The 26,105-nt window shown below is 41.8% G+C and overlaps 1 protein-coding gene across 1 annotated transcript in view; it reads right to left on the reverse strand.

The window, feature by feature from the left end:
- Positions 1-26,105, reverse strand: part of ROR2 (receptor tyrosine kinase like orphan receptor 2) — a 249,179-nt gene that overhangs the window by 21,551 nt on the left and 201,523 nt on the right. The window contains exon 5 of the mRNA XM_060235501.1: positions 18,649-18,776. Coding sequence (XP_060091484.1) covers positions 18,649-18,776 — 128 coding nt within the window. The remainder of the gene's footprint in view (positions 1-18,648; positions 18,777-26,105) is intronic.

Consider the following 26,105-nt stretch of genomic DNA (forward strand, 5'->3'; position numbering starts at 1 on the left):
GGCTACATAAATCAGCCAGTCATGGGCTGGTGTGAAACTACTACCCTCTATTCACTCCTCGAACAGGGACAAGCACCCCTTCCTTTCTGCCTGTTTGCAACAGATCCAAATTTAAACATATTGCCATAATGTCTATTTGGCTCTCCATTGTAGCCATTAGGGGGAGGAGATTAGATTATACCCCACCCTTCACTCAGAATCTCAGAGTGGCTTACCATCTCCTTGCCCTTTCTCCCTCACAACAGACACCCTGTGAAGTAGGCAGGGCAGAGAGAGCTCTCAGAGAACTGCTCATGAGAGAACCGCTCTGCTGAAAATTTATGGCTGACCCAAGGTCATACTGGCAGCTGCATGTGAAGGAGTGGGGAATCAAACCCAGTTCTCCCAGTTTACAACAACAACAACAAATTTTTATTTGTATCCCGCCCTCCCCGCCGGAGCAGGCTCAGGGCGGCTAACAACATAGTTCAGGGTTAAATTATACAAATGAATAAAATTACATTAAACATTATAGGCATTTAATTAAAATCTGGTTGAGTTTTAAAATTAAATTGATTAATTTTTAAAAGTGCTAATGCTATGTTTACTTTTTCTGATGGCGGTTTCCTTCGCAATTTCCATTTTCATCAGCGAAAGCCAGTCTGAAGAGGAAGGTCTTGCAGGCCCTGCGGAACTGTTCTAGGTCCCGCAGGGCCCGCATTTCCTCTGGAAGTTGGTTCCATAGGCTCGGGGCTATAGAAGAGAAGGCCCGGTTACGGGTGCTTTGCAACTTCACCTCTCTCGGTCCAGGGATAGTCAGCAAGTTTTTCCCGGCTGACCTCAGTGCTCTCTGGGGTTCATATGGGGAGAGACGGTCCCTAAGGTAGACAGGTCCTCGACCATATAGGGCTTTAAAGGTAATGACCAGCACTTTGTAACAAACCCGGTATGTAACTGGCAGCCAGTGCAGTTCGCGCAGCCCAGGCTGTATGTGCTCCCATTTAGGGAGTCCCAGCAACAGTCTAGCCGCTGCGTTCTGCACCAGCTGCAGCTTCCGGGTTCGGTACAGAGGCAGCCCCATGTAGAGGGCATTACAGTAATCCAGTCTCGAGGTGACCATTGCATGAAGCACCGTTGCCAGATCTTGGCGCTCTAGGAAGGGAGCCAGCTGCTTTGCCCACCTTAGATGGAAAAAGGCTGACTTGGCAGTGGCTGCAATCTGGGCCTCCATTGATAATGCAGGCTCCAGTAAAACTCCCAGGCTCTTAACCCGGTGCGCCGCTTTCAACGGCGCCCCGTCGAAGACCGGGAGAGGTATTTCCCCTCCCTGAGCGCCCCGACCCAGACAAAGGACTTCTGTCTTCGCTGGATTCAGTTTCAGCCCGCTCTTCCTCAACCAGGTTGCCAAATCCTGCAGGGCCCGGTCTAAATTCTCTGGGACGCAGCCAGGCCGGCCGTCCATTAGCAGATAGAGTTGGGTGTCATCCGCATATTGATGGCACCCAAGTCCATGTCTCCTGGCAATCTGGGCAAGGGGGCGCATATAGATATTAAATAGCATTGGTGAGAGAACTGCCCCCTGAGGCACTCCACAGTCCAGTGTGCGCCTCTGGGACAGCTCGCCCCCAATTGCCACCCTTTGTCCCCGATCCTCGAGGAAGGAGGCAAGCCATTGTAAGGCAGACCCCCTCACCCCTACATCGGCGAGGCGACGGGTCAGTAGCCGATGGTCAACCGTGTCGAACGCAGCCGACAGGTCCAACAACATCAGCACCGCCACACCGCCCCGATCCAGGTGCCGTTGGAGATCATCTACCAGGGCGACCAGTACTGTCTCCGTCCCGTAACCCGGGCGAAAGCCAGACTGGCAAGGGTCTAGGATGGAAGCGTCATCCAGAAAGCTCTGCAACTGTGACGCCACTGCCCTCTCTATAATTTTACCTAAAAACGGTAAATTAGAGACCGGTCGGTAGTTTGCCAATTCGGCCGGATCCGCTGTACTTTTTTTCAAGAGGGGACGGACCAAAGCCTCTTTTAGAGATGATGGAAAGCGCCCCTCCAAGAGGGATCTATTTATGATGTCCCGTAAAGGACATTCAAGCTCCCTCAGGCAGGATTTAATTAGCCAGGAGGGGCATGGGTCCAAATCACAAGTTGTAGTGCGTGCAGAGGAGAGAATTCCGTCAACTTCCTCCAGGCTGAGCGGGTCAAAGTGATCCAGGATTAAATCAGAAGACAGGCACGGGGCCTCGGGCTCACATACTGTATCCAAGGTGATGGGCAGGTCCTGGCGGAGCGACGTGATTTTGTCTGCAAAAAATTTCGCAAAAGCCTCACAGCCTATTTCCAATTCTCTAACGTTTGGTCTGCCTTGGGGCAGTGTGATTAGCTGTCCAATTATTTTAAACAATTGTGCTGGGCGCGAATTTGCGCGAATTAGAGAGGAATGTGGTAGAAGCAGGGCAGATGGGAATAAATGGAACAAAGAGAGAAGAAACAGCAAAACAGCAAGGGCTATAAAGGATGGCTGCTGTGGGAGAACTGTTCCCCACCTCTTGAGTCTTGGCCAGGAAGCAAATATACTCACGATGATTGGTTCCCACCCTGGCAGAATTTCATTTCTCCATGCAAGTCAATGGATAAGTATTCATTCAACTGACCTATGTTGCAAACAAGAGTACTATTGATGGGGTACATCTGAAGTTACTAGATACACTTAATGGGTACAACTAAAGCAGTGTTGAGAATCTCAGGATTACACTGTATTCAGGTGTACAGCAGTAACAAGTACTGATAACTTTTCCTGGGAACACAAGGAAAGGTAAAAAGTAACTGAACAGTCTCCAAGCATGCAAATAGGAGCACAAACAAAGAACATCCACTTAAGCTTGGTTTGCATCAGATTCAGCATAATGCTCTTTTTCTGTTTCCAATTACTATAGCTGTACTAAGCAAAAGGGAAAAAAGAGAGAGAAGTCAACAAGAAATCTGATGCTTGCTGATTATTTCAGAAATCTGCACTAAAGATTATGATGAATTACTGAATACTTTAATCGGTTGCAAGCAAGAGGGGCTTAGAAAGAATGCCAGATAAGAGCAATGCCAAGATAACTGAACCCAGCACAAGAGAAATCAATGCAAGGGAACACAAAGAAGTGAAGACGTTTTCATACCTACAATATTCTTTTGCTAGAAATTGCACTGCTTAGCAAACCTAGATCAAATTCAAAGAAGTCTCTACCTTATTGTGCTGGGCAGTGGGAACTCATGAACAGCTACAGCTCACATTAGTCACGCACAGTTAAAGTCTCACAAAGTAATGTAAGCATGAGCTTGCAATGCACAGGCTCAGTCAATAGCAGTTATGCAACAGTAGGGAACAACGGTGGAATTTGAACCAAGATCTTTACCAGTCAGGCTCATTATTTTATAATCTGTGACAAGAGCCAATACAATGCCTTATGATCAGGGCTTTTTCTCTGGATTTTGGAACTCCATTCCACTACGTTTTCCCCCCTCCCCCCCAAAAGTCCTGTTTATGATGCTTGGGATTGCAAGGTACCTCCTCAGTTTGGACTTCAGGCTGATAAGATCTCCAGAGAACCACTGCCAATCTGAACAGACAGTATTAACCTTGAGGGACCAATTTGGTGTAAGGCAGCTTTCATTTGTCCCAGGTTGAGCTTCTGCTCAGTTCCTTCATTTAAACCAGCCTGCCTTTTTGAATCTTGACCTCATCCACCTCAGATCACACTTCCTGACCCAGCTTTTTGTCTCTGGCCCTGCAGCTTGAAAGGTTTCCTGACAGGAAGTCACTGCCTGGTTATATCAATGTGACCTTCCAGGTTCACACTTGAATTTTTTTCAATCAAGAACTTGTTAAGACTGATAATGTGTAGACAAAACAACCTATGAGAACAGGTTAAATTGAAAACATTTAAATATTTATATTATAACAAGTGACAGAAATTAGGAAAAAAAAGAGCGAAATGTAAAGGAAAAAACGGTGTCAACTTGCAACTAGATTTAGCCGGTTATAGAGGGCCACTCCAACAGTTGGCACAGAATTGTATGAAAAAGTCAAATGACTACACTGGTCTGAAGATTCCTGACCACCAGATAGGCTGAGGGAAGCACCATACAGATTAATTCCATATGAACTTCATAGTAATTCTGATACTCCCAGTTATATAAAGGTCAAGAAGGTAAGCTGTTTGTTCATGTTAGCCATTTGAAAATTAGCTATTTTCACTACACTTCTCATGATTCAAGGTTTCTCTTTCTGGGTTTGTCCGTGGCCAATATTTTGTTTTATCTTGAGTTATGCTTATTTTGATTTTCAGATATTTTGTTACTTTTACACTTCTTTATATAATACCAGCCCTGACAATGGGTGAGTATATATGCTCTCTGGACATAAGCTTACCTTGTTTATTTTCATCATCCATTGCTTAAAAACAATTACAATGTAAGTTAAAGTATTGGCTAATCTGTTTAAGAGCTGTGGGTTTGCCTTGTTTTATCTCCATCATTCTCGAGTTGCTTGGGCTTTCTGATAATCACCATGATTTTGTTATTTAGAAAATAGAAATAATTCTCTAGCATCAGTAAAGTAATACAAAACAAAGAGGTTCCTATATGCTGGATTACAAGAAGCAAAAATGTCATCTATACAATACTCAACAAGAAAAGAAAGAAAGAAAGAAAGAAAGAAAGAAAGAAAGAAAGAAAGAAAGAAAGAAAGAAAGAAAGAAAGAAAGAAAGAAAGAAAGAAAGAAAGAAAGAGAGAAAGAAAGAAAGAAAGAGCACAACACAGGAAACTAATGAAGAACATAAAATGTTTAATGTGACTGAAGTACAAAGAATTAATAGTTTTGAACAAGAAAAACGATAACAGAAAGGCACATAAATTAATGAACCAAACCTTACAATAGTCAACATGAGAGAAAATAGGTAAGGACTAAAGATAATTTTAGAAATATTAGAACAAACCTTATATAAAGTAGTGCCATGTGAACCAAGAGAGCGGTATCAAAGATAAACAGACAACTCTTAATTTGCAGAGAAGACTGGGAGGTGATGCTGCCAGCTGAGAGCGAAAGAGAAGGGTAAAGTAAAGATTTAGAGGAAAACAGGCTGACTGTCTTTTACATATTAGGCTTGAAATAATTCAGGCAAAAACAGTTCTGGGTCAATTGAAAAGATTAATTAGAACAGAACAAAAAGAGAAAAGAGAAAGACAGAGCTGGATATCATCAGCATGACTTTGCTATTAGGAACCAAAAGAATCAAACTCCTCAGACTAAACATATAAAGTATGAAGAACAGAGTCTAAGCAGAGAGAATACAAGGAAACATTAACCTTTAAAAGAGTTTTTAGAGCTACAGATATGGAATCAGGAGGGAATAGTACTATCAAATCCCCCAAAACTAATATACAGAATGTGATTAACGGAAACATACTGAAGATAAGAGAACAAGAAAGCAAATGAGTCCCTGCAACAGCATATAGGCAACCACCAGAATTGCATTAGGATTGCCAATCCCCATGTAGGGCCTAGAAATCTTCTGGAATTACAACTGATCTCCAGATAACAGAGATCAGTTATCCTAGAGAAAATGGCTGCTTTGGAGGTTGGATTCTATGGGATTAGGGGATTATACTCCACTGAAGTCCCTCCCCTCCCCCAGGCTCTGGTCCCCAAATCTCCAGGAATTTCCCAACCTGGAGTTGGCAACCCTAGATTGCATTCAGCGCAATCTCAATGTAACATAACACAAAGGGGGAGGATTACAGAACCAGACATTGAAAGTGTGATTAAAACAGGACACAACAGAAGCAACAGAGAACTCAATCAGAAGCACAAGTGGCAGATTTAAAGGAAGAAGAAACAGACACCAAGAAATAATTTCTAGAGGGCCTCATTAAGAAGTGAGATTGCAAACATGGAGGGATTCAGGGCAGCCTTGGCCTACTTTGAAGTCTGCTTATTATATTATAAATTGCATTGTGTATGGTACTTCCAGATGAGACTTTGTATAGGAACTCACACCTTGACTATCAGCCAAACAGAGGGCCAACTGCTACATTTCCAACAGCCTCACAGTTTTAGAAGACTGTGTGCAGAATGCACAATCCACAGAATGCACAAGCTAGATACCCACTATCAAGAAATAGCAAAGTGTATCATACGCTGCTGCTTTCAAAGAAATTTGGGGGATTACATCACATCTACTTTTGTTCATGGCTGGAGAAATATACTCTTCACCATTAAGGACACACCAAGTAATCCAAAAGACAGTTCATAAAACGGAATGATACAGAGTGTGTCAGAAGCAAAGACCAAGTCATAAGAAGAAGCAACAAAATCCTGGACCTGCCATGATTTCTCAATATGGCCACTGACATTTTTTACTTTGGCTTGCTTGCCTTAAATTTCACAGAATTTACTGTGCTTGTCAGATAAACTAGTACATCACTAAAATGAAAGCTGAACTTAGCAGGCATTCATCCCAGAAAAGTAGCCATGTACTGTCTACCAGTATGGTAAGTAGCCATGTACTGTCTACCAGTAGCCATGTGCCATCTACCAATACACTGCAAAATCTTGCCTCTTCACACAGGATAAAACCATTAGAGGTCCTAATCACTGAAAAGATTATGGTGTCTTCCGTATGTAATTCAAAATAAATAAGTATACTAAATCATAAAACAGAATTTTATTTTTTGAAATGACACAAAACCAACATGTATGCTGAAATTAAAATAGCTTTTTTCTAAAAAGGTAAAGGTAGTCCCCTGTGCGAGCACCACTCATTTTTGTCTCTGGGTGATGTTGCTTTTATAACATTTTCATGGCAGGCTTTTTACAGGGTGGTTTGACATTGCCTTCCCCAGTCATCTACACCAGGGGTGGCCAAGGGTAGCTCTCCAGATGTTTTTTGCCTACAACTCCCATCAGCCCCAGCCAATGGCCATGCTGGCTGGGGCTGATGGGAGTTGTAGGCAAAAAACATCTGGAGAGCTACCGTTAGCCACCCCTGATCTACACGTTCCCCCCAGCAAGCTGGGTACTCATTTTACCGACCTCGGAAGGATGGAAGGCTAAATCAACCTCGAGCCGGCTACCTGAACCAGCTTCCTCTGGGATCGAACTCAGGTTATGAGCAGAGGGCTCCAACTGCAGTACTGCAGCTTTACCACTCTGCACCACGGGGCTCTTAGCTTCTTTCTAGATTTTTTCTAAAATATCACATTCTTTTAAAAATATCATTTTTTTTGTGTGTTCCTGCTTTGCTAGTACCTAATCTGCCTGTCAAGTTTTCTAGTGCTGCTGTTCATTCACAGCTGTAGACAAAGGTAATGGCTGAGTGAGCAACTCAAACAATCTTTCTATAGGATTGCTGTATCAGGTAAGCATACTTATTCAGCTTTAGTGGATGTACAAAACACACATAGCTGCAGAACACTTGATGGAGCATCTACTAAGAACAACTCTCCCATCCACACATGACTTTCAGCCCATCATTCTTCAAGTTCTGGTGACCAAAGCCACAAGTTAAGCAGAGATAACTGATTATGACCAGAGATCTTCAAAGTACAAGAAGAAGAAGATATTGGATTTATATCCTGCCCTCCACTCCGAAGAGTCCCAGAGCGGCTCACACTCCTTTATTTTCCTCCCCCACAACAGACACCCTGTGAGGTGGGTGGGGCTGGAGAGGGCTCTCACAGCAGCTGCCCTTTCAAGGACAACCTCTGCCAGAGCTATGGCTGACCCAAGGCCATGCTAGCAGGTGCAAGTGGAAGAGTGGGGAATCAAACCCAGTTTTCCCAGATAAGAGTCCGCACACTTAGCCACTGCACCAAACTGGCTCTCCTCAAACAAGATCACATATGCATGGAGATACATGGTGGCTGGCAGCCTTTGATAACAGCGCTGTGTCCAGAGCCACAAACACAATATATTGAAACATTAACCAGAAACAAGCATCTGCACAACAGAAAATATATGAGAGCTAACAAACAATCTGAAGAGATTTAGAAGAAAAATCTGAACTTGCACTGCAAGCTACACTGTAAGAGGCAACATTTCTTGTAATGCACACTACCCCACAACCACCGGGCACCAAATTAATCAGAACCAGGTATCTTATGTGCCTCCTGTAAAGGTATCATGAGATGTCTACTTGCTGTATGAAGTCGTATACTTGAGGGATTGAGGAATGAAGAGAAATGCAATATAGATAATGTTGCTTTGAGTCCAAACCCAGAGATCCTTTAGCAAGAAAAAGAGTCAGATAAGTGGAAACTGGGAAGGAATATAATGCAAGCTAAACTTACTTAAGGTCACTGACTTCAAATGCTGAAACTGGAGAAAATCGGGAAAGTAAAATATTTGTTAAAACAGAAGTTAGAGGAATGAAAATAGCATTAAGAGGAAAAATGATTTTCAAAAGAAATTTCTTATTTGGACAGTAGGTGTCACCGCATTCCATTTCCAGAATTACAAATTTCACTGGCTGAAGGAAAAAGAAAGGCCTAAAGATGTCTGGAAAAGGTAGGGTTGCTACTAAAGTATGGAAGCCTATTGGGAAAAGAAATATGAACCTCACCCACTTTTAGTAACCATATTCTTGGTTGCAATGAACACATCAAACCCATGTATAATGTACACTTGATTTTTCTTTACATATGAGTTACATGATTCGCCTCGTACATTCAATGCATGCATAGCTGAAGGTGTGATACAAAGCTCACATTTATTCAGTTAGTGGCAGGGCTGTCTTAACGCATGGGCCTGATGGGCACTTGCCCGTGGGCCCCATGAGCATAGGGGCCCCATACTAATCTGTGCATGATGCAGCACTAATAACCAGGTATTGATAGTTTATCGACCATTTACATTTTTATTCTTATGAGTAGCTGTCGTAGAGGCCCAGTGCACTGCTTTGCCCGGGGCCCATAATCCTGTTAAGATGGCCCTGGTTAGTGGTTTCCAAGTTTCCCTTCCAAATCAAAAACAGTTCTTGCTCTTTTACTTCTGAAGATTTGGGGAAATGTGCAAGCAGTTTTTTCACCTGATTCCCTCTCAAAGGATGGGAGGAGGGCTTCCTGTCTTGAATTAGTTAACCTATTTTCTGGCCAAGATTATAACATTCTTTCCTATGCTGCTTTCTTAAGCTACAGTTATGCTATTTGGATCATAGACCCTTTGCTTCAGGAAAACACTGGAGCCATGAGAGGCTCCAGGTTTAGTCAGCTTGGAACTAAAATGCCTAATTACAAGCCACCATGCTTTAACATGCCAGAACACACCAAGGAATTGATCTACAGTCACTCTCCTCCCCTCCCATCTGGAATTACAAATAAAGGACTGAGGGTGGCTTAATTCCCAGGTGGGCTTAATACTCCAGAATCTCTTGCTGCAGAAAAAAAGTATGCCTGCATAGAGTTAAAAGGCTGAAGAATATCATATCCAACTAGTCTTATATATGGATGGGCATGAACCTCGTCATGAACCTAAATTCCTCACAAAAACTGCTGGTAGTTTGTGAACTAAGGATCATGCCCATCCCTATCAATGACCCTCCCACGAACCTCCACTTTTAAAAGGAGTTTGTGGTGGGAAGTGGATGTGAAAGCGAGAGGGATTGCTGAAATGGCTTGCAGGGCTGGGAGATCCCCTTTCCACTTTCTCCTGGCTGTGGCTTGCCACGGCCAGGAGAAAGGTGGATAAGAGTCACCTCCCAGGAGATTCCCTCAACCGTCTCCTAGCCAAGGCTTGCCACAAACAAAAGAAAGAAAGACCCTTCCTGGGAGATCTCCTTTCCACTTTTTCCTGGCCATGGCTTGCTCAATATTATTGTCACTGCCTCTAGCTGTTTAGTGACTTCTCAGTTACTTTTTATGTAGCTGGCTTAATCATTCTTCATGCTACTAATGGCATTGTGATCTGGAGTTTTCAAAATAAGTTTTGCCAGATAATGCTATACAGTGCAATTATAATCTCTCTGTTCCAAACATCAGTTAATGGTCAAGATAAAATCAAAGGCCTATAACTGACATTTAAAACCTAGTACAAAAGAAATCCTAAGGAGGTCTATTCTAGGGGTGCACAAAAATTGTTTTTTAACCGATTTGGTTCTATTGGATCCACCAAAAAAACTGGTATTCATGAACTTCTGAAGTTGGAACATGGCGAATTGACCCGCTTCTTTTAGGAGGAGCCTTTGTTTTGGGCATAAAAGGTGATCCTAATGCCTGCTGCCTACATTTTCTAAAAAGGGAACTGTCTAAGATGTGCTTGAAGAATTTTGAGGGGATTTACTTTGGCTGGCGAGGAGTCCCAGTGGGGTTCCTTTTCAGCTTTGAAGAGTCCCCGATGAAGAACTGCATTCTATCTTCTACAAAGGTCTCCGGGGCCATTAAATTGGCTTAAATTCATCAAGACTCCAATTTCTATTGATTACAATAACATCTGAATGTGAACGGAATGGTGCAAAGAAGAATAGATTTTTGTTAAGATAAAAGATCTTTATCTATCACTCCGGGACTACAATAAGATTTTTAGAATAAAAAGATTAAGATCTGGAACTAACTGTATGAGCATAAAGTTAAGAAGAAAAAGAAGGGGGTAAATGTGGAACTTTTGGAACTTAAGCTAAGCAGGAAAGTGCAGAAAAATAATGGATGTTTGAAATACCTGTGGCTTTGAACCCCCCTCCCCCCCCGACATAACAGAGTTGCTGATCTTCAAGACACACAGGAAGTGACGTTCTACAACCATTGTGGGATTATCAACCGTTGAGAACGAGACTTCACGGCCAGAAAGTCAGGAAGTAAATATTGAAAGAAAGGAAATCCTTAAGCCTCCTGGCCATCTCTAGAACCAGAAACCATAGAGAAACAGTGATGGCCATTAAAGAAGGGTCAATGGTTTTAATTTTTTAAAAGCAGAACGGGACTTTAAAAATTCACAAAACCGGCAGGAATCATCCCCAAAAGGTGAAGTATTCTGGACTATGTTTGAAATTAAAAATTAAGGACTATTGGAGAAAGGAAAACGTTTTTTAAAAAGGGGCTTGGAAAAGTTGCGGCTGCCATTTTGAACTTTAAAGAACTTTAAAAATTAATAAGAATTTTAAAAATTAATAATAAGAACTTTAAAAATTAATATCTTGACTTAGGAAGCTCAGAGGATGACGATTTTGGGCTTGCTGGAAAGGGCGTGCTCTAATCTATTGATTTCTGCTATTGGTTTGATGATTGGTGAAGTCAACTTTAGAGCCCATTTTGTGCAATGGGAGGACAGTGATGTCTGACCAAAAGCTGGGACCAAGGCTTACACGTTTGAGAGCCAGTTTTTTGGGGGGGAAGGAAAAATGGGTAAACAAGTTCAAGAGCAACTGGATGCTATGGAGGCAAGACTGGTGAAGGTGATGAAAGAATTAATTACTGATAGTAAGAAACAACTAACTAAAGAAATAAATTCTAGTGCTGAAGAAGTCAAGAAAGCGATTAAAAAAGAGATTGAGGATCTCAGAAAAGAGTCACAAGCAACAGCACAGAAGACACAGGAGATAGAAGTAAAAGTCAAAGACCAAGATGCCACTATAAAGAAGATGCAGGAGAAAGCAATATTACAAGACTGCAAGTTAATTGAAAACTTGATTCGTTTAAGAGGTGTGCCTGAAAAAAGAACAAGATGACCTAAAGAAGTACATTTCGACAATCATTGCTGAATTTTTGGGAGATGACCCTGATGAGACGAGACATTTGTATGATTATGTTTACAGGGTCAATTTAGAATTTGCTAGAAAGCGTAAGCTACCAAGGGATGTGGTAGTAAAATTTACTACAAGAGGTATGGTGGGAAGGAATTTAAGTCAACAATTCGAAAAAGAAATGGTAGTGGATGAAAGCAGAGTAGGAATAATGAAGGAGCTGCCAAGGAAAGTCATAAGTGACAAAAGACAGTTCAAAAAATTGACGGACAAGCTAAGGGAGAAGGGAATAAGATATATATGGATTCTACCTGAAAGTCTTAGCTTTGAGTACAAAAGACTGAGAATTATAATAATAGATACTCAAGGCATGGAAAGGTTTTTTGCGGACAATAAAGAATTTGGAGATACAAAATAGCTGAAGAATCACTATGCATTACAAACTAATTTCTTGGAATGTAAATGGATTAAATTCACCACAAAAAAGAAAAGCAACGTTTCATTGGATTAAAAAACAAAGATATAATACAGTTTGTCTACAAGAAGTACATATTAAACAAATGGATTATAAATTTTTATGGAATAAATCTTTGGGTGAAGACTTTTTTTCATTGGCTGAAGAAAAAAAAAGAGAGTGATCTTTTATATTAAGAAAGAATTGGAGCCAAAGTTGATTTTTAAAGACAGTGAAGGTAGATATGTTGCAGTGGAAGTGTTGATGATTGAGAAAAAAACATTGTTACTGGGACTTTATGCCCCAAATGGGGCAAAGGATGCTTTTTTTAAAAGATTTGATGCAACAACTAGATCAAGTGATATATGACCAGATAATGTTAATGGGAGACTTTAATGGAACTATCAATAATTCTTTGGATAGATCTGGGGAAAAATAAAGATGGCAAACTGCCAAAGTCATTTTTTGAACTAATAAAACAAGACAGTCTGGAAGATATATGCAGAAAGTTCCATCCTAATATGCGTGATTACACTCTCTTTTCAGCAAGGTATAACTCCTTCTCAAGAACTGATATGTTATGGATTACTAAAGATCTGGGACTTATTACAAATAAAATAGAGATTCTTCCAAAAATAGGTGCAGACCATAATCCATTAATGTGGTTGGCAAAAGATAGGAAAAAGGTGAGGAGATGGAGGATAAATTAAGATTTATTGCAAAAAGTGGAAGTAGTGACATCTCTTGAAAAAGAAACTAAAGCTTTCTTCCAAATAAATGACAATCAGGACGTTCAATTTCAAACCGTGTGGGACGCGTATAAAGCTGTAATGAGAGGAATATTAATTACATTGAACAATAAAGATAAAAGAGACAAAGAAAAACAAATGTTGGACTTAAAAAAGAAAAAGAACTGAAAAAGAGACTGGGGAAAAAGAAAATTTTGTGGGAGATTACAATATTACAGGGTCAACTGAAACATCTACTGAATAAGGAGGTGGAATGGAACTTAAAAAGACTGCAGCAGAAATCCTTTGAGGGTGCTAATAAACCTGGAAAATATTTGGCGTGGCAAATGAAGAAGAGAGAATAAATTCATAAACAGAATCTTATTGGAAGGTAAAGATATTGTGGATCAAGCTGGAATTAAAAGGGAATTTTACAAATATTATGCTAAATTATTCAATGGTCAACAAATAGATAAAGAGAAAATAGAAGCGTATTTGCAGAGAATAAAAATAAAGCCCTTAACAGAAAGTATGGAAAAATTTTAAATGAATCAATCGAAAAAGTAGAAATTAAAGTGGCAATTAGTTCAATGAAATTAGGTAAAGTGCTGGGTCCTGACAATTTTTCAGCAAAATTTTATAAAGTCCTGGCAGATACATTAGTACCAAAACTTCAAAAACTGATTAATAGTATCAGACAAGTTGGGAAAGTGCCAAATACATGGAAGGAAGGAGTAATTTCATTGATTCCAAAAGAAGATAGAGATGCCCCGAATGTTAAAAATTATAGACCGATTTCGCTACTTAACAATGATTATAAAATATTTGCTAGGATACTAGCAGAACGACTCAAACAGCATTTGAATACTTTTATACAAGAGGAGCTAGCAGGTTTTCTCCCCAGGAGGCAAATAAGAGATAATATCAGAACAGTAATAGACATTGTAGAATATTACAAAAATTTTGTTTCGCTTGCGAAAAAGCGAAACAAAATTGGCAAATGATTCAACAAGAGATTTCGAAAATCTTGGGTTATAACATCAAGGGAGCATCAGATGTCTTTGTGTTGGGATTACAAATGGAAAGTTTTCCAAAGTGAGATAGAACATTGGTGTGGTATTTGCTTTCAGCTGTGAGGACATTATATACGCAAATGTGGAAGCAAGATAAAATACCAGAGAAATGGGACTGGATCTTAAAAATACTACACTGAAGTGAAATGGACAAACTTACTAGAATCTTAAAAGACTGTAACTCAGGAAAGTTTAAAGATGATTGGGAAAAATTTCAAAAATATATTGAAAAACAATGGAAAGTGAAGAGACACTTAATGATTTTTGATAACATCAATTGAATTTTTATTGAGAAGATAAAAGCTACAAATATTGACTTTTTGATTTAATATGTAATTTAGCAAAGGGTTAGATCAAGAGATAAATAGAGGGTAAAGCCAGCTTTCGTTGCTAATTCATTAGCCTCCAACTTTGTCATATTCTTTGTTAATATTTTGGATTTCTGTTTGTTTATTTTCAAGCCAGCGACTTGACCATAGAGTAGTCAGGGATTTTGTGTGGCTTGGAAAAAAGCCTAGGGAAAATGGAAAATACTAAGTGATAAAAAAGAAAATGGTGGCCTTGGACTGCCAGATTGGGAAACCTATTATATGGCTAATGTGACGGTTTGGCTGAAAGACTGGATAAAGTTGGAGAATAAGAGAATTCTTGCCTTAGAAGGACATGACCTCTCAACTGGTTGGCATGCAAATTTATGGTATATAGAGAAAGGCCATAAATATTTTACAAATCATTTAATTCGAAAAGCCATAGTTAATGTCTGGACAAAAATAAAAAAGATGATATATACTAAGACACCCAGGTGGATTTCACCAGTAGAAGCATCTATAAAACCACAATTGTGGGAACCTTCAAAAATTTTAACATATCAGGAACTGTTGGATGGTGAAGATAAATTAAGAAAAAAGGAGGAATTGGAACAAATGGGAATAAAAATAGACTGGTGGCTGAATATGCAGATTATGGCTAAATTTAATAAAGATAAAACAATTGGTTTTACAAAAAAGAACTTTGATTTAGATGGAATATTATTGGCAAAAGAAGATAAAACAATCAAAAAAGTGTACAACTATTTGATGCAAATAAAATTAGAAGAGGAAGTGGTTAAAGAAACAATGATTAAATGTTCGCAGAATTTGGGAAAGACCATACAGTTGGAACAATGGTCGCAAGCATGGAAAAACAATTATAAAGTTATCAAACCAGTCAGTTACAGGGAAAATTTTTATAAAATGTTCCATAGGTGGTACATCACACCAGTACTCGTGTCCAAAATGAACAATAGTCTTTCACCTAAGTGTTGGAAGTGTGGAATTAAGCCAGGCACATTTTATCATGCATGGTGGACCTGTGATATTGTCAAAAAATTTTGGGTGAAAGTTTATATATTTTTAAAAGAAATGTTAGGTATGAATTTTCATTTTGAACCAGAGGCAATGTTACTATCTATGATAGGTAAGGAGATACCAAAAGAAGATGAACATTTGGTGATTTATACTATCACTGCTGCTAGAATTTTAATAGCCAAATATTGGAAGAAAGGGAATTGCCCAAATTTGGAGGAATTGGTGGAAAAAGTGCTTTTTGCCGCTGAGGCAGATATACTTTCAGCACTTCTGAAAGGGCAGGAGAAACCAGTAGCAAGTAATAAATGGAAGAAATTGTACAGATGGATTGAAAGGAAGACAGAAGGGAAAGAAGGGGGGAAAATTAGGTTGAAGAGGAATTTATGTTATGATAATAATCTAATTTATTTAAAAGTGACAATTAACGTGTTGTTTGAATCCACTTTCACTCTCTGTTTTTTGTTTTATGTTTCATGAATAGGGATTACTTAGAATTACCCGGATGAATGTTTAACTCTTTTGTTAAGATCGTTTGTTTATTCTCAATAAAGTTATAACTTTAAATGCATTTAGTTTGTTGTGGTGTGGTGCTACAGTGTCCTGACTCTAGCAAGTGAACTAGCCATGCCCAATTAAAGCTCAAAAACATTAGCTTTTATTCGGGTGTGGCTATTTCAGTAGCTAAATACAGATCGCTGATCTGAATTTGCTGAATGAATTTGCCTTGGTATATTCTGCTCAGAGCTATTCAGCGGGTCTTGCTCCCAGGAATGTGTTCTTTGGATTGCGCTTTAAATAACTTTTAAGTGCGATGCATTTAGCTTTTTCAGACTTGACTTACAATACAGCCTGCTGCTGTCCATACCCTTAGGGCTTCTTATCATAACATTCCTAGCTATGGGCTGACTGCACAAATATACAACAGCTAAGCAGAAGGTTTTAATTAAAGTACCAGTAAGAGTATAGTAAGCACAGTAAAAAAAATGCAATACAGGGTTTGAAATAAATAATTCAATCAGTGAATGTTGGACAATAAAAACAAATAAACCCAGAACCAGATATTTTTTAAGATTTGGTATTGCAAGTTTAGGATGGTTGCAAACCAAGATGGATTTCAAAATCATGTGAGATTTTCTTTTGTATACAATTTTCTGTGTTGTTTATTAGGATACTTATATCTCACATGTTCACTCTCCCAGTCATAAGGTGGCTGCAACAATTATGGTTAAGCCTTGCTCTTTTTTTAGCAGATACCAGTATTTTCATCATATGAAGCCAATACCAATGAATAGAAAGTCTCTACTAAATGCTTATTTGCATCACAACCAAGTTAATAGGCTATATCTCAAACTAACTTCAATTCTCATGTGGGCAGCTGTGCACATCTACACTTATATGGCAATTGTATGCAGTGTTATTCCAAATATATAGTCTGAGATTGGAATAACTGCAAAAGATGGCACTGTTAGTCACATAGCCTTCCAACTGCACCAGTACACTGTTGGAGTCAGTCACTGGGTGACCTCCTTTCCAACTCAGAGAAAGATTTTTCCACAAACCTTAGTCTTGGTGGTGCAAGAACTTGATGTGGTGGATGAAGACTTGTCTGTATTATCCAACCTGTAAAGCAGTGGGCCACATTGCTTTGCTAAAGCTAAAAATGTACTGGGAGCTTATCAGGATGTTGTGTTTTCATGGCCACTTGGTTAAATGTTTTGTTTCTTTTTACTCTTCTTGGTTTCAGTTCCACCTTATTTAATAGAGCACAAGGTTACCAGGTGGAGAATTACATCTTGAGATTTTGGTTGCAGCTATCTGCCATGAAGGCTGTAGAACGCTGAGAGACCAGAATATCAAACTCCTTCCACAACAGGATTATCTGATACATCAGCATTTCCCAATGATTGTACTGTGTACAGTAAAGATTGACTCTGTATTGCTATGCACTAGAGGGACTGAACAATACATATTTCGCAGAAGTGTCTACAAACCAGAAATCTCAAAATATTTAAGCAAGTGATAATTTATTCTACAAATGTGCTCAGGGTCAGAAACTTGGGGGTGCTACTGGAGCCTTCTCTAACAATGGAGGTTCAAATAGCAGCTACTGCCAAATCCGCCTTTTTCCATCTTAGGCAGGTGAGGAAGTTGGTCCTCTTCCTTGAGCGCGGAGACCTGGCAACTGTGATCTATGCTACGGTCACCTCAAGATTGGACTACTGTAATGCCCTCTACATGGGGCTGCCCTTGTCTTGAATCCAGAAACTTCAGCTAGCCAGGCTGTTATTGGGGCTCTCCATGTGGGAGCACATACAGCCGGGACTGCAGGAGCTGCACTGGCTGCCAGTGGTATACCAGATTCGCTACAAGGTGCTGGTTATTACCTTTAAAAAGCCTTATATGGCTAAGGACCTGTCTACCTTAGGGACCGTCTCTCCTCACATGTTCCTCAGAGGGTACGCAGCTCTGGAATGCATAACCTACTGTCGATCCCTGGGCTGAGGGAGGCAAGACTGAAAACCACCAGGGAAAGAGCCTTCTCAATCACTGCCCCCTATTGGTGGAACCAACTGCTGGAGGAAGTTAGAGCCTTGCGGAACCTCGCCCAGTTCCTCAATGCCTGCAAGACAACATTATTTCGGCTTGCCTTTAACTGAATTGCTCCAGCGGGGAGGGCGGGATACAAATAAAAATTGTTGTTGTTGTTGATATAGTAGCATAAAAGGATACCTAAGATAACTGAATGCCACCAGAAACTAAATGACATTAGCACCAAAACTGTTTTAACTGTTTGTACTGTTGATCTGATGAATTGTTTAACATGTTTAATTGATTGAATTGTATTGTTACTATGATCTATAGTTTTATTGTTGTAAGCCGCCCTCAGCCTGCTTCGGCAGGGAGGATGGAATATAAATCTAATAAAGCAAATCAAACCAAATCAAAGGAAAGAGAATATCTCTACTGTACAATTTGGGTTGCAATATTTTATATACACATATACACGTGCTGTGTGCACACATAGAGAATGCAATTATATTCATGATGCCCAAGAGAACAGAACTAAGGCAAGAGCACAAACTATTCCCCAAAGACATCTTGAAGCAACAAAACTGAACTTACAAGAGCACCATTGCACAATAATTTCCTCCAGACAAGCAGGGTACGTGGGGGCTCCCACCAGATGACTACTTGCAAGCGCACTGCACCACAGGAAAACAACAGACTTGCCCTATACTGCAATATTTAAAGGCTATCATTTTTGTTTTCTAAAGTGTTAAAATGGAGTTCAACATTCTCCATAAAATACAAAGGAAGGGAAGAGAGGTATGCACACTTACCAGTAATCCGGTTTTCAATTTCCCCTTGCATTTGAAGGGAATCCACATAAATGGTTTGGTTTCCAATTATTCGAGCACAAGCAACTCCCCTGTATGGTTGGCAAAACCCATCTTCATGGTAATCTTCCCTGCAAAAGGATAAATTGAGAGCTTGGTAGTACATCTGCAGATGTCAGTCTGTCCTTGATTAATTTTAAAGAACCTTTTTTTCCCCAGGAGAAGTGATATGGTAAATCTGACTTTTTAAAATTCCTCCAGACACTGCGCTCTGACCTGTTTTACTTAACAGTGCTTCTGAAACAATAAGGATATCAGTTAACAAACAAAAAGTGGGGGGAATTCCCACAAAATAAAACTAAGAATTATAGTAGAAATTCTATGCTAATGCTAATGAGATATGATAGGTGATCCTACTAAAAAGCTGTTCTACCAAGACAGCAGTATGTATTGTGTTGCACCTTATAATCCATTACTGGCATCTAATGGCAGGCTGTACAATTAGGAAAGTAGTTGTTTCTTTTCTTCTACCTCCTCCTGCAATTTTTCATTTCCTGCAGGGAACTGCAAAATAGATCTTGCCAAGACTTAATTAAAATATGCCATAGTTCTAAGCTATGACTTAGATAAACACAAAGAAAAGAAATGAGTGCATGACTTTCTCTCCCTCCTCTTAGTTAAACTTAATGCCAGATTCTTTTTTCTACCACAAAGCTGAATGTATCAGCTGAATTATATCTCATTTTCAGATTGAATTCTTCTTAATTTTTTTTAAAAAAACATTATCACTGATATATCTAATTTTTAATATGGTCCCATCTAAGGACACTTAAATCCAGAGACAAAGAAGATAGATGTTTCTACAAACCTGAAAAAAAATCCAAGTTTGCAAAAACAGCAACATCAACAACCCCCCCTGAAATTTTAAAAAGTTACAAAGCTGCACTGGGGTTTAAACCCCACCCCCCCACCCCAATATAACAGAAGCAACACCAGCAGCTTTAAGAAACGAATGCCCTCAATGCCCCCTTTCAAAGTTTAGTTTCTGTTTGTAAAACGAGGGGAGGGATGGGCAGACCACTTTCCAGGGATATTTTGGCCTCTGATGGAAGACTCATAAGAGCTAGGACTGACAGCGAAAGAAGCACAAACATGACTCCCATAAACATCAGAAAAGCGACCACCATTCCACATCTCCAGAATCTCTCACATCGAACTCTAGGGTCCCGATCATCCCACCTCTACAACTTCTGGCCTCTTCAATTCATTGGTCAAGCCCACCAATACTGACATTGGGTGCTGACCATGTTGTTGAGGTCGAGGAGCCATTGAAAGATCGCATAAAGTGGAAGCTGTCAATGTCATTTTATGTGGTGAAAGAGCCAATGTCAAGAATGCTGCTGAGAGGGTGCTGCTCTATTCTTTCTCATCTGTTTTAACAACTTAGAACCATAGAATCATTGAGTTGCAAGGGACCTCCAGGGTCATCTAGTCCACCCCCCTGCACAATGCAGGAAACTCACAAATACCTCCCCCTAAATTCACAGGATCTTCATTGCTGTCAGATGGCAAGGAACCATCCAAGGAAGGAGAGCCCACCACCTCCCGAGGAAGCCTGTTCCACTGAGGAACCACTCTAGTGTCAGGAAGTTCTTCCTAATGTTGAGCTGGAAACTCTTTTGATTTAATTTCAACCCATTGGTTCTGGTCCTACTTTCTGGGGCCACAGAAAACAATTCCACACCATGCTCTAGATTCCACACCATCCTTCAAGTACTTGAAGATGGTGATCATATCACCTCTCAGCCGCCTCCTCTCCAGGCTAAACATCCCCAGCTCCTTCAGCCTTTCTTCATAGGACTTGGTCTCCAGACCCCTCACCATCTTTGTCACCCTCCTCTGGACCGGTCCAAGCTTGTCTGTATCCTTCTTAAAATGTGGTGCCCAATTCATTTTATTGGTTTTAGTCCAGTTTTCCAGTCTGTCAAGGTCATTCTGTATCCTGTTTCTGTCTTCTACTGTATTTGCAACCCCTCCCAATTTATTAACTTAGCACAGTGCAGACAGGAGTCAACCCAGTGTTTTTCCCCAAGGCAGAGGAGACCAAGGGAGTGGTTGAGCCTGCTTCGGCGGGGAGGGCGGGATATAAATAAAATTTATTATTATTGTCAAGAGAAGGAATCTTACTCCTGCAGCTAATGCAGCGCTTAAAGAAGCCCCAATGCTTTTCCATGTGAGGACACGCTGTCAAGGAGAGGAAGGTGCGGGAGGGAGGGGGGAGGGCGGAAGGCCCAAGTAACGGGCTGAAGACCCAAAACACTTGCAAAGTCTCTTACTGTTCACAGGTTATGAAGACTGACAAAAGAAGGCCAAGAAGGTTGAAAAGGAAGGAAAAAGGAGAAGTTCATTGACCATAGCAAGAAGATTGTCTAATCATCATGTTGGTCAGAAGAGAACTGGTAGGATGTCCACACCCACCCCAGTGAACATGTGTGGTAGAGCTTCTGCACAAAAATCCCTTAGGCTTTGAAGCAGGCACCCTAATCCCAAAGGTGTAATGGACAGAGATGATGACAAAGGTTAGCTTTTACTGTTTTTGTCTATCTCACCCAAATGCCATTAGAAAACCACAGCATACAGAGATGGGTCATCAGACAAAGAGGTAAAGATATATATATTTCCACTTAATATTATTTCATTGATTTTGTTCCCTAAAGTGAATGTGTGGGTGTCACTTTTGAAAATAAGGTCAAAGATGGGCTTCAGATTAATGTAGTGTCTTAGGCAGGTAATTATTGATAAGATCACCTGAGCAGAGGTTTGGCACACCATGCTCTTAAATTCTGCGCCAATATTGTTCACTAGAAAAATGGCTGAGCGATACTATATATATAGGTAGGCTTAAAAAGGCCATACACACTTTAAAAAACAACCTTAAACCGTTCAAACAAATATGCAATTCATGACATGAGGCCTTTCTTACATATACTTCATTTACTAAGATTCTCTCATTTCCTGACCAGGATTCAAGAAATTTCACTGTAACTAATCATAGAGATAACCCTGTCAACAGAATCAAGGCAAAAATCAGGGAAAACCCTCATTCTCAGTTTTGCAGTCACAAATCTATATATGTTTCACAAACCAGACAATTTGATGCTTGTAGCCTGCAGCAACGCTGCTAGGCTGCAGTAGCAAGGTTTGCCTCCCTGGGAGGGAAGAGAGGATCTACAGCCCGTTTGGGCACGTATTTGAGGGGGCAGGGCCAGGCCGTTGTAACGGCCAGACCTCACGATCAGACAAAAGAGACTCAGTCACAGGTAGGGTGGCCAGACCGTCCCGGTCACCCGGGAAAGTCCCGTTTCTGGCCACAAATTCCCGCCTCCTGCGCATGCGCGGGGCCAGGTGCGTGGGCGGCGTAGGGCCCGCCACACCGCCGCCAATCGCCGTGCGCACGCGCAGGGATGCTCCCTCCCTCACTCGCCGCCTTCCCCGCCCGCGCGCGCGGCCCACCGGCTCCTCTTGCTGGCGTAGGGCCCCGGCGGTGGCGGAGGGGGAGGCGGTGGAGAGGCCGGCGCTGGAGGCCCGCGGAGGCGGTGGCCGGAGTGGGAGGTGGGCCGGCGGCGCCTGCGGCGGCGGCATGGAGGGAGACCCCAGGTGGGTGAGCTCGGCCGCCTCCTCCTCAGCCGCCGCCAGCCCCGGCAGCAGCGCCACCAGCAGCACCAGCCGCCGCTGCACCTCCTGGCCAGCCCACCCGCCCGCCCGGAGGGGAGGCCGCGCCCTGGGAGAAGGTAAGCCGGCAGGCAGGGAGGGAGGGAGGGGGCCGAAAGCAGGGGGGGCGGCTGGCGGGAGGGGACAGCCGGCCTTCCTTCCTTCCTTCCCTCCTCCCTTCCTCCTTCCTTCCTTCCCTCCTTCTTCCCTCCCTCCTTCCTCCCTTCCTCCTTCCCTCCTTCCTTCCTTCCCTCCCTCCTCCCTTCCTTCCCTCCCTCCTTCCTTCCTCCCTTTCTTCCTCCCTCCCTCCTTCCTTCCCTCCCTCCTTCCTTCCTTCCCTCCTTCCTTCCTTCCCTCCCTCCTCCCTTCCTTCCCTCCCTCCTTCCTTCCTTCCTTCCTTCCGTGGCTCTCAAATATCCGATGTTCATGTCTTGCGGCTCTCAAACATCTGACCTTTATTCTGTGTTGCTCTTTTGTTAAGCAACTCTGGCCACCCCTGGAGTAGACAATACTGACTTTGGTGGACCCAAGCAGTGATTCAGTGTAAGGGAGCTTTGTGTTTGTGTCTTCTGGTGCAATTTTGTTCTCAAATCCTGTATTTACTTCATCAGTATATGGGATAAGGCACTTTCTCAACTGTGCTGCATAATGCAGCCTATTTATTTTGTCATGTTTCCTCTGTTGGCTCTATCTGTGCCACCTTCATCACTTTTGGGGTGTGGATCCCCCAGTGGGGTGGGCTCCCGACTCCCTCCGCCAGCTGTTTCTGATAGCCCTGCGCCCCCTCTTTCATTTGATATGTGTCCCGTGCGGGTGCCACCCTCCCGCCGGGAGATGCCGCAAAATGAGCCCCCTTGAAGCTTATGGCGGCAGGGCTCGGGGGAAGCGAGCTAGACTGCTGTTCTTTTGAGGGGTTATAGAGTGTTTCGAGCCCGTCCCTGTGGCATCGGTCCCATCATTGTGGGACCCAGGGGGCCGGCGCAGCGGCCCACTGAAGCAGCCTGTCGGTCACTTCCGGGTTCCAGTCCTGCATCTCGACCTGTGTTATTAGTGACAGGCTGCTTCGGCTAATTAATAGGAAGCAGAGAGTGATTATAAATGGGCAGTCTTTGTAGTGGGGGATGGTAAGCAGTGGGGTGCCACAGGGCTCAGTACTGGGTCTCATCCTCTTTAAACTTGTTACTTAATGATTCGGAGTTGGAAGTAAGCAGTGAAGTGGCCAAGTTTGCAGATGACACTAAATTGTTCAGGGTGGTGAGAACCAAAGAGGATTGTGAGGCACTCCAAAGAGATCTGTTGAGGCTGGGTGAGTTGGCAACTCCCAACTCTAAATCATTTATGAACAAGTTACAGAGCATGGGACCCAGTACCGAGCCCTGCAGCACCCCACTGCTTACCATCCTCCACTGCGAAGACTGCCCATTTATACTCACTCTCTGCTTCCTATTACTCAGCCAGTTTTTGATCCACAAGAGGACCTGTCCTTTTACTCCATGACTCTCAAGCTTCCTAAGGAGCCTTTGATGAGGAACTTTATCAAAAGCTTTCTGGAAGTCAAGGTAAACAACATCTATCAGGTCTCCTTTGTCCACATGTTTGTTCACCCCCTCAAAAAAATGTAACAGGTTAGTGAGGCAATATCTTCCCTTACAGAACCCATGCTGAGTCTTCCTCAATAACCCGTGTTCATCAATGTGCCTATTCATTCTGTCCTTGATAATGCTTTCTACCAACTTTCCTGGTATTGAAGTCAGACTGACTGGCCTGTAATTTCCCGGATCTCCTCTGGAACCCTTTTTAAAGATGGGGGTGACATTTGCTACCTTCCAGTCCTCAGGAACGGAGGCAGATTTCAATGAAAGATTACAGATTTTTTTCAGAAGATCCACAAGTTCAACTTTGAGTTCTTTCAGAACTCTCGGATGTATGCCATCCGGACCCGGTGACTTATTAGTTTTTAATTTGTCTATCAGTTGTAGGACCTCCTCTTTTGTCACCTCAATCTGACTCAGGTCTTTCAACAACCCTTCCAAAATTAGTGGTTCTGGGGCAGGCAAAAAGTTCTTATCTTCCATAGTGAAGACGGAGGCAAAAAAATGCATTCAGCTTCTCAGCCATTTCCCTATCCTCCTTCAGTAATCCTTTTACCCCATGGTCATCCAAGGGCCCCACTGCCTCCCTGGCTGGTTTCCTACTTCTAATATATTTGAAGAAATTTTTATTGTTAATCTTTATGTTTTTTGCAATATGCTCCTCATAGTCCCTTTTTGCCTGCCTGATCACAGTCTTTCATTTGATTTGCCACAGCCTGTGTTCCCTTTTACTAATCTCACTTGGACTGGTTTTCCACCGCTTAAAGGAGTCCTTCTTACCTTTTACAGCTTCCATTACTTTGTTTGTTAACCATGCAGGCCTTTTCTTATGCCTTTTTGTGCCTTTCCTAACTTGTGGTATGTATTTTAACTGAGCTTCTAGGATTATAGTTTTAAATAGTCTCCTATAGTTTTAAATAGTCTCATTGATACTTCTCCTGTGTTGTTTAACTTTAAAAACAAGTTTTTAACTTTAAAAACTTGGCCAGAACTTTCTTACATTTCTCAATTCAAATTGAGTGGTTTTATGGGTCCACCCAACAGCCTATATTCTCTAAAGCTCTATATGCAGCTATTCATATACTACGTTATATTCAAGAACTATATGATTTAAAAAATTGAACAAAGGACAATCCAGATATTTATTTGTATTCACAGATTTTGTACAATATGTTCGCTTTCAACATTTCACAATAACTCTTCTCAATATGTGCTTTTACAGAGCCTAAGTGGATTTTGAGAAAAATATCTAAAACAGTGTTTCAATATACGATCCATGCCAAAGATATCGCCTTTAAGACTTCTATACAAATTATGTAAGAGTTTCTATACAGAAATAACCCTCGTCACTATGGAATTGTACCTCCCTCCTCCAGATTATCGCTAAATAGACTTCTGATTTATATTATACTAGAAATAAGGCCTGTTGTGAAGAAAAAATACAACGGACTCTAGAAGGAGGCTCTGGGTAAGTGGCCGCTACCCTTGCTGTCTTCCCACCCACCCAAGTGAAGACATTTAGTTCCCCCCAACTCAAGGGGAGCTTATCTCTGCTATCTATAGAGCAGTTGTAAATCTGAGTGATCTCCAGTGGTTCCCTAGGAGGAAATTGCATTTTATTTGTCTGAGGTCCCATCTCTCCACAGGCCCAACCCTTTACAGGCCCCATGCCTTAAATATCCATGGATTTCCAACCTGGAGTTGGCACTCCTATCTCCTTCCCTTCCTTTCTCTGACTTCAGCTTTCCATCTCCTTTTCCCTCCCTGCAGCCTCTACATAAGCTGTCTTTCTCCACAGTGTGTGTGTGTGGGGGGGGGGGGGAACAAAAGCAGCTTGCATCCTCCTCCTCTCACAACCATGTGACGTGGTTTAGGCTGGAAGTCTGTGACTGGTCCAAAATCACTCAGTCAGGTTCCACAGCAAGGACCTGTGTCTGGCAGATCCCACTCTGAAGCCTTAACTCCTATGCCCTCCTCAAACTCCACCACAGAATCTCCAGGAATTTCTCACCAACCTGGAACTTGCAGCCATAGTCAGGAGTGGCCCCAATGAGTTCTGCATCAGAGGCCTTTAGTGAGACGTTTCAGATGGACAGTCTATCTCTGACAGACTGTTTAATAGGGAGGAGTCATCTGCCATTACATCAGCTTACAGCA

The sequence above is a fragment of the Heteronotia binoei genome, chromosome 4 (assembly GCF_032191835.1).
Source record: "Heteronotia binoei isolate CCM8104 ecotype False Entrance Well chromosome 4, APGP_CSIRO_Hbin_v1, whole genome shotgun sequence".
In the NCBI taxonomy this organism is placed as follows: domain Eukaryota; kingdom Metazoa; phylum Chordata; class Lepidosauria; order Squamata; family Gekkonidae; genus Heteronotia; species Heteronotia binoei.